The 14,032-nt window shown below is 37.6% G+C and overlaps 2 protein-coding genes across 2 annotated transcripts; both read right to left on the reverse strand.

The window, feature by feature from the left end:
• Window positions 1–2,383: 2,383 nt before the first annotated feature.
• Window positions 2,384–6,173, reverse strand: LOC123748237 (uncharacterized). Its single transcript, XM_069328227.1, has 3 exons — window positions 5,734–6,173; window positions 3,306–4,125; window positions 2,384–2,895 (listed from the first exon to the last, which is right to left on the reverse strand). Coding segments are annotated over exons 1-3 (1,293 nt in total). The 5' UTR covers window positions 5,735–6,173; the 3' UTR covers window positions 2,384–2,423.
• Window positions 6,174–8,018: 1,845 nt separating this feature from the next.
• On the reverse strand, window positions 8,019–11,203 carry LOC123748235 (uncharacterized kinase-like protein D1044.1). Its single transcript, XM_045730425.2, has 3 exons — window positions 11,052–11,203; window positions 9,474–10,293; window positions 8,019–8,530 (listed from the first exon to the last, which is right to left on the reverse strand). Coding segments are annotated over exons 1-3 (1,293 nt in total). The 5' UTR covers window positions 11,053–11,203; the 3' UTR covers window positions 8,019–8,058.
• Between the last annotated feature and the right edge of the window lie 2,829 nt (window positions 11,204–14,032).

Genomic DNA, 14,032 nt, shown 5'->3' on the forward strand with positions numbered 1-14,032 from the left:
TGTTCTTGTCTTGTCCTTACTTTCTTGGTGGGTAGAGTAAATAGTAAATCACTTCTTTTCTTCACCTTAAAAGTACGAAAATGAGTTTTGGAGAACTCCTATTTCAATTAAGCCCTGATGCTAAGAAAATAGTTAGAGGGATAGAAGCCCTAAACCAGAAAATAATAAATACAGAATATGCGGTCATATTCAATGAAACATATATATATATATATATATATATATATATATATATATATATATATATATATATAAATATATATATATATATAAATATATATTATATATATATATATAATTTATATAAAAAATTATATAAATTATATAAAAAAGTGTAAATATATTATATATATATATATATATATATATATATATATATATATATATATATATATATATATAATATATATATATATATATATATATATATATATATATATATATATATATATAGTTATAGTTAGTTATATATATATATATATATATAAATATATATATATATATATATATATATATATATATATATATATATATATATATATATATATATATATATATATATATATATATATATATATATATATGTTTCATTGAATATGACCGCATTCATATATATATATATATATATATATATATATATATATATATATATATATATATATATATATATATATATATATATATATATATATGTCGTACCTAGTAGCCAGAACGCACTTCTATGCCTACTATTCAAGGCCCGATTTGCCTAATAAGCCAAGTTTTCATGAATTAATTGTTTTTCGACTACCTAACCTACCTAACCTAACCTAACCTAACGTTTTCGGCTACCTAACCTAACCTAACCGATAAAGATAGGTTAGGTTAGGTTAGGTAGGGTTGGTTAGGTTCGGTCATATATCTACATTAATTTTAACTCCAATAAAAAAAAATTGACCTCACACGTAATGAAATGGGTAGCTTTATAATTTCATAAGAAAAAAATTAGAGAAAATATACTAATTCATGAAAACTTGGCTTATTAGTCAAATTGGGCCTTGAATAGTAGGCATAGAAGTGAGTTCTGGCTAATAGGTACGACATATATATATATATATATATATATATATATATATATATATATATTTATATATATATATATATATATATATATATATATATATATATATATATATATATATATATATATATATATATATATATATATACGTGATTACTTATTTAATAATTAATCACTTTAATTAATTTAATAATTAGTGATATGAATTTAATAATTAAGAGTGATTAATTTAATAATTAAACACTCTTCAATCAATTAATCAATCACTTTAATAATTATCACTATTCCTTCTGCTTGGTCTTCAAGGAAGCCGGCCTCGGGTGAAAGGGGGCTGTGACAATCTCTGTCTGGAACCCATTGGTGCGGCACCGGAACGTCCACATCCTGGAGCTCGTGCGGGCTAGGCTCTGCTTCAGGAGGCTGAGGTCGTTTTTACCCTTGTTGGGGTGGTTCTTGTCCGGCCCCGTCCCCGGCGGTCTCCGGGTTTGGAGGTCCCTGTGCCCTTTTTCACCAACTTCGAGGTCAACCCCGGAGCTCACAGTTCCCCGCGACGGAGCTGGAGCCAATCGTATTGGCGTTCGGCTTTACATTGGGGACTTTCGGCACCGTGGAGGGGGGAGGACCTGCTGCCTGGGTAACAGCTTCTCCTCCATATCAACCTACCCTGGCTTTGCACCCTTGTGAGGCCACTCCAGAGCCCAATTCCATAGTCTCCTGAGACTGATGGATGCCTACTGTGTTTATTAGTATGTGAATATTGGCTGTTGTAGTTATGTTGCTAGGCTGGACTGTGTACATGTTTTGATCCTTGATTTAAACAGAACCAGTGTTCAGTTATAGAACTGAGTTAGTTAATTTTATCCTTGTATTAACAATACAAGCTGATGAGTTAAATTGTCTGCGCGCGCGTATGTGTGTGTGTGTGTGTGTGTGTGTGTGTGTGTGTGTGTGTGTGTGTGTGTGTGTGTGTGTGTGTGTGTGTGTGTGTGTGTGTGTGTGTGTGTTTGTGTGTGTGTGTGTGTGTGCACAGAGAGAGGGAGTTGTTTAAAATATATATATAAAGCATTACTCAAAGAAGTGAGGCTGCCCAGGCTTGACACACGGATCCTTTTCTTGCAAGATAATTAAATTAGAATTGTGAGAGATAAGTTAACTAATTTTCACCGTCAAATAATTGGCGATTATGTATTTGCGTTTGATTCAGAAAAGTAATTCCAGCTTTTCATAACACAGTGTCCTGCGTTATTGACCTTCAGTTGGGCAGAGATGAAGGTTTTCGTTAATTTCTGCATGTCGGATATATCAGGAAAGCAAACAAATGTATAACATTAGTACATTTTAATTATATGTTTGTTTCTGCTTGCTAAACAATGCTATGACATCTTGGCTCCCGATGATTCAGGTCATCAAACAGGGCGAAGAACCGAGATCGATAATCCTGATTATTTTCCATCATATTACTAGTAACATGTCGAGTCTGTTCCAGTAAGTTTGGCATGTCATCTTCTTTCATGTTGATAATATCAGGCGCATCTTCCCTCTCGCCTAGTGAAAACGCTAGAAGAGTTGTAGAGTAGATAATCCCATATTCCATCTTGTCTCTATACTCCTGGTGGAGCTCCTCCAGGGTGAAAGGCATGTTCCTTTCGCCGGCCTTCATCACACCCCGGAAGGTGTCGTAGTAGGAGGAGAGCAAGTCCCGCCAGTTGGCCTTCCTGTCGTTGCCGTGGAGGCTGGTGTAGAGGAGGAAGTTGAGGTCGGTGGCCGGGGAGGCCACACGGCTCCACTGGAGGTCAAGGAGCATCACCTCAACGGGATCACCGTCCTCGTTGTACCTAGAATTGCAAACCAAAATAAGTTGATTCCTATAATATAAAAATAAAAAATCGTATTTTCCTAATTATCAGAGCTTTGTGAAAATTTAAACTGAAATTTTGGTTTAGTAGAACTGTTAACTGTGCCTACTTGTTTATGCTATAAATTCAAGACAACGAGACTGTTGCATATAGATAATTTGGGTCAGGTAATGCAAGCAATTATAAGCAATTTCCAAATACTGGAAATGATTGATTGTTGCGGCCGGAGACGGCTAGTCGAATGGTCAACATCCAGAGCTTACACAAGAGTCGTGATATTACTCCTAATTATATGTAAGAATCAGTCAGGTAAGAAAGGGAGAATCAGACACAGATAAGAAGTGAATAATAAACATTTCAGCAACTCAACAGCAAACATTTCCACTCACCTGAAGAGCACATTGTTGATCCAGCAGTCACCATGGCATAAGACGTCGAACTTGGAATTTCTAACCAGCTGCAGCTCGAGAAGATCAATACTGTTGTTCTTGTGTCTGGCGAGCCACTGTTTTGCTACCTCATAGCCTTCCATGTTGTGTAACAACTCACTACTACACATAAAATAGGTAGAAAACATACAATTGAAATGTTTTTTAACGTTTTCCGGGAAGTTCATCCAGTCAACTTTAATGTGTGTGAACCTGTCAGCCAGGTCTTGCTCGGGTGCCGTGGCCTTCAGCAGGAGGGAGGCTGCATGGAGTTTGGCCAGCTCCTGCAGGACGAGGGTGGCGTGGGCCACGTCCATTCCCTTCTTGCGGTCAAACGTTTTAAACCCACGTGAGCGGAGGTCCTCTAGGAAAATCATCTCTTCATCCTTGTTTAATGACGTGTAGAACCACTTTGCCATCCGTAAACAACCGAGCCCTCGGGTCGTTAGTTCAGCGTTGAGCAGTGGAAGGATTTCCCGGAAAAATTCTGCTTCTTTCTTGAAAATTGAGGAAAAAAACGCGGATAAAACTTCACCAGGAGGCAATGGAGGTTTGAGTTTAATCACATAGGAGGTCTTCGACTCCTTCCCTGCCAGTGAGAACGTGACGCTGACGCTGGTAACGATGGTGGCGAAGTTGTCGCCCTCTTTAGTGAAGTCTATAATGCTCCAAGATACGAGGTCGGCCTCGCTGCCCTTGTCCGCCGTCAGCGCCGTCTTCACATGAGCCTCTGTTATGTTGTCCAGCGGACTGGCAGCTCTTGCCTCTCCTACACTCGCCACTGTAAATATACAAATGATGTATTTATAAAATATTTGATGACTAAAAAGATTATTTTAACATTAAAAATAAACTATATATGAAAGTGCTGTGATAGATGTTTTCACGAATTATGTTTGATTTAATTCATATATAAATTGTTTGAGGGATTAGATGTATACATTAACTGCTTGAGGATATATTCATACATTAAATGTATGTGGTATATGGATACATTAATTGTTTTTGGATATATGTATACATTAATTGTCTGGGGATATATGCATACATTAATTGAGTTGGGGGAGGGTTAAATCTGTTTATGGATTGTAATGGGTTATATGTGTAAATTTATACTTGTAAGGTGTGATGATAAAATTATACATGAAATGGGCGGGGCTGCGTGCATAGGATTTGATTAATACATGAATTATGTGGTATACTTGTAAACATATAGTGACAAAGAGCATGCTGTTTTATTTGGGAAATTAGCGAAAATGAGCATATATACACCGACATACATACTTACAACCGTGAATAAAATTAGCTCACATACACCCTGGCAGGAAATGGTTGTACATAATGCAGTACACAGCATCGTGGTGCAACATTACTACACTCCCTCACTGAAGGTCCAATACTTGTGACCGATAAAGAATGCCTTCCAAGCTGAGCAACAGACTGCCTCACCTGGTTCAAACACTATCATTAAAAATAATGCAGTCGTAAATTTAGTTTTTGTTGTCACATCAGTTAAAGAAGCGTTAAAGCCAATAAATTATTATTTGTATATAATGGGAATTATTATGTTATACAATACGTATTAAATCGATATATATGATTGTCATCGGTTGATTGAAATACTCGAGAGTCAGACAAACTGATACACTCACTTCATACTGTTGGAATATATCATGTACTTTACTGCTAGGAACTATGATGTACAGTGAACCATTACATCACAGTTCCTTTGAACAAATCCAACAAATCCAAATGATGCATCACGTTAGTTCGATCTCTGTGCGTAACAGTGACTTTCACCCCGTTCCCCCTATCTCATCTCCTATCCAATATCCCTTCCAAGTGTTATACAGTCATACTGGCTTGGAGCTTCATCATTTCATTCCTTCTTCTTCTGCTTGCCAAAAACAATATAGGTATTTTATTTGATATAAAAGCGTAAACAATTACATTAGAAAAGAAGGCGTCACTGCAGTACCTTGTGGGAAGTAACAGTGAACGGAGAAAAGGTTAAAAGAAACGTATGCAGCAGCATCAATGTATGTGTGTGGAAGCTGGAAATCTTTGAAAATGGAGAGAGTGGAAAGAAAGGTGGAAGATTGGCAAATAAATATTTGTATCATAATCTTTTTGAAGATTTGGAAATATCCCAAGTTATGATCAAAGGTTAATCATAAAAACGAAGTGAGGTTGACCACAAGTGAGTGAGATATGAGAGAAGATTGACAGTGAACGAACCATCCTGGAGACCCGAGAGACGAATACTGTGCTCCTTTGTTTAAGCAAATTTCGTTATGGATATTTTAAACACACCTAAAAGACAGAGGTGGGTAGTAGAGCATGTTCACCACGGTAAGGATGTACCACACACACACAAAAGCTAACTTACTCTAATGCTGAGAAGAGTGACGGCTAACGAGGAACTGTAATTTAGTGCACTGTGGTCAGTGAGACTAATGCCAGCGACCGACAAGGTGAGAACTCTCACAACCACCAGGACCGGTGTCTCGCCCGTTAATAACTAGGTATTATTTGTGGTGCGCTGTCTGGAAGTTGTGGGCGGAGCTCTCTGTCCTGCTGCTGGCCAGTTGTGTATTTACTGTTGAAATGTTTCTTTGTTGTATCCCGAGGAAAGAAGCTGGGAAAAACAGGTTATCCAGGCTTTAAACAAATGACCTTTCACATGTCTGTAGAAGTAACATAGTTTATAATAAAAACATGTATATAGTTACAAACCAGTCCAATTGGTAACTAGGTAGCTCACAAAATATTGAAGATTTAAAGTGAGTATATAAGTGACAAAAGAGCTACCAACTTCGTCAACACTTTTGGCAGCAATTACCGGAATGGAACTGACTACTTTTCGGTATCTTTCCTGCATTAGATAACAGTGGCAATGATTGAAACATGCAGTCGTCTCTTTTTTTGGCAACATCTCTCGACCTTCACTCGTGTTATCTGACGCAGTCATGATGTTTTCCATCTCTAGACTGTTGCGTAAGTTGGTGCCACAGATATTTGTTACTTCATCCTTGCTTGCACAGGAAGACGAAGTTTTGTGTTTGTGATTGATATAGAACGGAAGAATATTAGTAAATTGGAGTTGCAAATAAGGTAGATGTAGGAAATAATTAGTTACTCACACACACGCACGCACACACACACACACACACACACACACACACACACACACACACACACACACACACACACACACACACACACACACACACACACACACACACACATATATATATATATATATATATATATATATATATATATATATATATATATATATATATATATATATATATATTTATATAATAATTGTTCCCCTGCTGCCTGGGTAACAGCTTCTCCCCTGAGTCAACCTACCCTGGCTTTGCGCCCTGGTGAGGCTACTACAGACCGACAACCAGAGCGCAACTCCATAGTCTCCTGAGACTGATGGATGCCTACTATATATATATATTTTTTTTATTATTATTATTTTATATTTATAGGGGGGTACCACCTCTGGCTGGAAGAAGGGGGTACCCATAGCCTCGGAGAAAACCACGCATAACGCATTAGAGGGAATGTTTATATATATATATATATATATATATATATATATATATATATATATATATATATATATATATATATATATATATATATATATATATATATTGGTACTAGTCTTTCATGTAGACATATGCTGCCGAATATGACCGGTAGGGTAAGATTAATAATTCTAACACGAATCTTCTCAATATTTCTTGTTTCTCTTCACTGTCGATGGAAGTTGAAAAATTAATTCTTCAAAGCTGATTTTCACACTTTATTTTAGTGTGATGTCTAGGGATGCGTTTCGCATAGTACTCCTTACATTTTCAGAGACAAATTTACTATGCTTTTGTTAAGGCAACCTCTTTGGGTGAGGTTGTACAGAACGTGAGTGGACGAATGACATAACATAAGGAATACTAATAGGGTATTACATGCATCAACAACGGCAGCTTATGTCCCTCACACAACCATATAGCCCCACCCTGTGCCAGGTAAGTCCACTATGGACTCACTATAGGACGTAGTGGGGGGTTTCGTCTATTATATCTAATACAAATATTTCTAACACACTATGATATGATGTTCACTGCATTATTGTTCACTGTGTGAGACCAAAACTAAGTTTTGATCGCTATAGCACTTAAATATCCCCAGATATTGATGTTAAATTCACGGACTTTCGCTGACACTTGTTTCCCCTCTCCCACGACAACGACAGACTGTGTGTGTGTGTGAGTTTAGTCACCTAGATGTTCTTGTGAGGGTTGAGCTCTGGTTCTTTGGTTCCGAGTTGTATGTATGTGTGTGTGTGTGTGTGTGTGCACCGCCCAAGCAGAGAGATGAGATTGTTTGCGATATATATAGAGCATTATTAAAAGGAGTGAGGCAGCCCAGGCTTGACCCATGAATCCTTCTCTACAAGAAAATTAAATAAGAATTATGTGAGATATGTTAACTAATTTTCACCGTCATGTAATTGGCGATTACGTGTTTGCGTTTGATTCAGAAAAGTCATTCCAGCTCTTCATAACTCAGTGAATAGACCTTCAGTAGTGGGCAGAGATGAAGGTCTTCGTTAATTACTGCATGTCGGATATATCAGGAAAGCAAACAAATGTAGAACATTAGTACACTCTAATTATATCTTTGTTTCTGCTTGCTAAACAATACTATGACATCTTGGCTCCCGATTATTCAGGTCATCAAACAGGGCGAGGAATCGAGATCGAAAATCCGGATTATTTTCCATCATATTACTTGTAACATGTCGAATCTGTTCCAGAAAGTTTGACATGACTTCTTCCTTCATGTTGATTATATCAGGCGCATCTTCCCTCTCGCCTAGTAAAAACGGTAGAAAAAATATAGCGTAAATGATCCCATATTCCATCTTGTCTCTGTACTCCTGGTGGAGCTCCTCCAGGGAGAAAGGCATGTCCCTCCCCCCGGCCTCCATCACACTCCGGAAGATGTCGTAGTAGGAGGAGAGGAAGTCCCGCCAGTTGGCCTTCCTGTCGTTGCCGTGGAGGCCTATGCAGAGGAAGTAGTTGAGGTCGGTGGCCGGGGAGGCCACACGGTTAAACTGGAGGTCAAGGAGCATCACCTCAACGGGATCACCATCCTCATTGTACCTGAAATTGCAAAGGAAAATAAGTTGATTCCTATAATATAAAACGAAAAATTCGTATTTTCCTAATTAACGGAGGTTTGTGAACATTTAAACATCAAACTAGGTCTAAAAGAACTGTTAAGTGTGCCCACTTGTCTAGGCTATAAATTCAAGAACACGAGCCTGTTGGATAATTTGTGTCAGATTATAATTTGTGTCTGGCAATGCAAGCACAAATTCAATCGGTATAACTCAGATTTAGAAGGAATAGTTTTTCCTTCTTCAATTTTGATATATAGTGAGCATGACGAGGAGAGCTGCACGATCTAGAGTTCTAAACCTCGTTATTCAAGAAAGGAAATCGTTATTTTACATGTTACATGTCCCTGAAACCTAAATTTAGGAGCCATGTGAATCGTACATCTTTTGAAGTGTTACCAGAGGCAACACTGCTAATTGTAAGACTGTAGGAAACCATCCTGCACGAAGAGGTGAAGTCCAACGGGAATTATTTGACCATTCCCTGTACCCGTATGGTCATCTGTGCGACTGTTAGCATTTCAATAAAACTTAGGTAAGGTGATTTCCCTTCAATTTTATGTAGTAATTAATTAAATAACCTTGAAATTTACAATTAGTTCAAGATAACATGTAACCCTTCCTCATTAAATATTTGAGGTCCCCTTCTACTGACCCATAACGAGTCTCTTCAAAAACACATCTTCTAAAGTGGTTTAGATCGTTGTACCTAGTGTAAAATTATCTTAGAGTTGAGATACGTATAAAAAGTATAATTTTTTTTCCGACAACTGGATTTTACTATGGAATTCCCCATCTAATCAAGATAGCTTCAAGGACAAAAGTTCGAATGCATTTTAGAAACGATTGTTTAATCAAAAAAAGGGAGAATCAGACACAGATAATAAGTGAATAATAAACATGTCAGCAACTCTATTTCCACTCACCTGAAGAGCACATTGTTCATCCAGCAGTCACCATGGCAGAAGACGTCGAACTTGGAATTTCTAGCCAGCTGGAGCTCGATAAGATCAATACTGTTGTTCTTGTGTCTGGCGAGCCACTGTTCTGCTACCTCATAGCCTTCCATGTTGTGTAACAACTCACTACTACACAGTATATAGATAGAAAACATATCATTGAAATGTTTTTTAACGTTTTCTGGAAAGTTCATCCAATCAACTTTAATATGTGTGAACCTGTCTGCCAGGTCTTTCTCGGGTGCCGTGGCCTTCAGCAGGAGAGAGGCGGCGTGGAATCTGGCCAGCTCCTGCAGGACGAGGGTGGCGTGGGCCACGTCCATTCCCTTCTTGCGGTCAAACATTTTAAACCCACGTGAGCGGAGGTCCTCTAAGAAAATCATCCCTTCGTCCTTTTTTAATGACGAATAGAACCACTTCGCCATCCGTAAACAGCCGAACCCTCGGGTCGTTAGTTCAGCGTTGAGTAGTGGAAGGATTTCCTGGAAAAATTCTGCTTCTTTCTTGAAAATTGCTGCAAAAAACTCTGATAAAACTTCACCAGGAGGCATTTGAGGTTTGAGTTTAATTACATAGGAAGACGTCGACTCCCTCCCTGCCAGGGTGAACTTGACACTGACGCTGGTGACGATGGTGATATAGTTGTCACCCTTGTGTGTGAAGTCCTTAACGCTCCACGAAACGAGGTCGGCCTCGCTGCCCTTGTCCGCCGTCAGCGCCGCCTTCACATGAGCTTCTGTTATGTTGTCCTGGGGCCTGACAGCTCCTGAGCCTCCTGCACTCGCCACTGTGAATGCACAGATGATGAATTTATAAAATATAAATCAATAAATAGGTTATTTTAACATAAAAATAAACGTTTAAGCAAATAAATTATTATTTGTATATAATGGGAAGTATTATGTTAAACAATACATATTAAATCAATAAATGTGACTTTTATCAGATAATTGAAACACTCGACAGTCAGTCAAAATCTCTTCCAAGTGTTACACAGTTATACTGGCTTAGAGATTTCTCATTTCCTTCCTTCCTCTATTGCTGGCGAAAAGCGATATAGGTGTTTTATTTTATTTAAAAAAACGTAAAGAATGAAATTAGGAGAGAAGGCTTCAAAGGAGTACCTTGTGGGAAGTAACAGTTTATGGAGAAAAGGTTAAAAGAAGCATATGCAATAACATCAATGTATTTGTGTGTAAGCTGGAAGTCTCTGGAAATGAAGAAAGTGGAAGGAAAGGTAGAAACTTGGTAAATAAATATTTGTCTCATCATCTTTTAAAAGATTCGAAAATATCCCAAGTTATGATCAAAGATTAATCATAAAGTCGAAGTGAGGTTGACCACAAGTGAGTGAGATATGAGAGAAGACTGATAGTGAACGAGCCCTTCGGAACCATCCTGGAGACCCGAGAGACGATTATTGTGCTCCTTTGTTTAAGCAAACTTCGTTATGGATATTTTTAAACACACCTAAAAACGCAGAGGTGGGTAGTAGGGCATGTTCACCACGGTAGGGAGGTGCAACACACACACCAGCTAACTTACTTTGATGCTGAGAAGATGGACGATTAACGAGGAACTGCAATTTAGTGCACAGTGGTCAGTGAGACTAATGCTAGCGACCGACAAGGTGAGTACTCCCACAACCGCCAGGAGTGGTGTCTCGCCCGTTAACTAGGTTATATATGAGACTGGGGCAAGCTGTCATTGTCTTGTGGGCGGAGTTTTCTGTCCTGCTGCTGCCCAGTTGTGTATTTTCTGTTGAAATTTTTCTTTACCGTATTCTGAGGAAGAAAGCTGGGACAAAGAGATTATCCAATCTTTAAACTGACTAAATGACCTTCAAGTGTCTGTAGATGTAACAAAGTTTAAAATAAAAACATGTGTATAGACACAATCTTGTCCTCTCAGCAACTAGGTAGCCCACAAAACATTGACGATTTAATGTGTATATATATATATATATATATATATATATATATATATATATATATATATATATATATATATATATATATATATATATATATATATATATATATATATATATATAAGTGCCTAAAGAGCCCCACCAACACTTTAGGCCAAAGTTATCTGAATGGAATTCGCTGCTTTGCAGTATCTTTCGATCATTAAATAACAGTGTACAATGATTAAGACATGACGGTTATCTCATGCTTCGGCAACAGCTCTTTGCACGACCTTTGCTCGTGTTATCTGATGCAGTCATGATGTTTTCCATGTCTAGACTTTTGTGTAAGTTTGTGCTACAGACAGTTGTTGTTTCATCCCAGCACGTATTGGAAGCCGAAGTCTTGTGTATGTATTGACTATAAAACGGAAAAATATTTGTAAATTAGGGTTGCATATGAGGTAGATGTAGGAATTTATTATATATACACACACATTCACATCTGAATATATATATATATATATATATATATATATATATATATATATATATATATATATATATATATATATATATATATATATATATGTATATATATATATATATATATATATATATATATATATATATATATATATATATATATATATATATATATATATATATAGATTGAAACAGGAATTTCCTTAAGTACTTTCGTATATTAATACATCTATTAATAAGTATTAATACGTATATTAATAAGAGTGTTCGCTTCTCCTACCACCCACCTTTTTTATGATGTACACTTTATTTTGCAAGGTTATACAGTTACATATCTGATTTTATACAAAAAATTAACATAAAGAGGACACAAATATATATATATATATATATATATATATATATATATAAAAGTTTGTGAGGGTACCACCTCTGGTGCCAATGTGGGGACCCATAGCCTCGGAGAAGAAAATAAAAAGTATTCAGAGGAGACCTTGTGGTTTCTCACTGAACACTAATATTATCTTCTCCTACCACCCCCATTCTTTTGTATGTGCACATATATATTTACTTTATTTGAACTTTGTTACAAAAAAGGAGTTACATATGGGTTACAAAGATGGTTGTCATAGGTTGTCGAGTTCCTCCAGCTCCTCAGATGGCGGGCAGGAACCCTGGATGCAGTGCGCATTTCCCCTCTGTATCGCCACACTGAGGCGCTGGAAAAGAAAGCTTGCAGCTCTCGGGTCCCTTGTTGTTTCAATGAGCCTAGAACCCAGTTCCTTCAAAAAACTGGTAGCACTTTTACCCCAGGCGCCGAGTGTCTCAGAAGCAATGGGGACAAAATTGTATTGGTGATCCAGTTCTCTATACTTACGGGATTTGGCTGCTTCCCTGTGGGTGGCAGCGCCACCTGGTTGTGCAACACTGAGGTTAATGTAGGTGTTAGCCAGGGTTGATACGCACGTGTAGTCCCATACCAACTGCTTGCCATTCTTCCAGGGGTTCACTGTGATACCATCCGGGCGACCAATAAGAGCATCAGAGTTACGGGGCGTTAGGTAACGGGGCTCTCTTTCAGCTGGGCATCCAGCTGTGGTGAGGCTCCTCTTGATGATGTCGTTAACTTCACTGTGCCTCGAGTGCCATCCCCCTGTGCTTTGGCAGAGTAGGCCATGGTGGCCGTACCTGTCAGCCACCACCTCGCCGCAAATACACCTATATCTGGTGTGGATTGGGGCAGCAAGGTGGAGGGCCACAGCAATTCGGAGGGCGTGTGGTGTGAGACGCGTGCCAGTTGCCGACATTGGGGTTGCTAACAGGAAATCCCCTGCATGTGGTGCTGCTACTGCTGTGAGGCGGTGAGATATATATATATATATATATATATATATATATATATATATATATATATATATATATATATATATATATATATATATATATATATATATATTTATATATATATATTAGTATATTTTGGTAGCAGTCTTTCTTGTAAACATATATTGCTGAATTTGACCGAAAACGTAAGATTAATAATTCTAACACAAATATTCTCAATATTTCTGATGTTTTTCTTCACTGTCGGTGGTAATAAAAATAACAATTCTCCGAAATTAATTTTTTAATTGTCTGACGCCTGAACGCGTTTCGTAATTCGTATTACATTATCAAAGACTTAATTTACATTCAAATTCTTCGTACTTATACTCTATTGGATGAGGTGATTAAGTACAAAAGTTTTGGGTGAGGTGACAAACACAAGACAGAACACGAAACAATGGGTATAAATTGGATAAGTGAACATATGAATGGAAGTAACTGCAGAAGGCCTATTGACCCATACTTCCTCTTGCTGCTTCCATATTGGTTCGGGGTCTTGAAGTAAGTAGAATATAGTTGTGCATTATTTGGCTGTTGATTGCTGGTGTTGAATTTTTGATGTGTAGAGCCTCGCTGATGTCGAGCCGCCTGCTATCGCCGTACCTATCGATGATTTCTGTGTTGTTTGTTAAGATTTCTCTGGTGATGGTCAGGTTGTGAGAAGAGATTATGTGTTCCTTGATGGCTCCATGTTGCTTATGCATTGATAGTCGCCTAGAAATAGACGTTGTTGTCTTGCCTATAT

Source organism: Procambarus clarkii, chromosome 21 (assembly GCF_040958095.1).
Source record: "Procambarus clarkii isolate CNS0578487 chromosome 21, FALCON_Pclarkii_2.0, whole genome shotgun sequence".
NCBI lineage: Eukaryota > Metazoa > Arthropoda > Malacostraca > Decapoda > Cambaridae > Procambarus > Procambarus clarkii.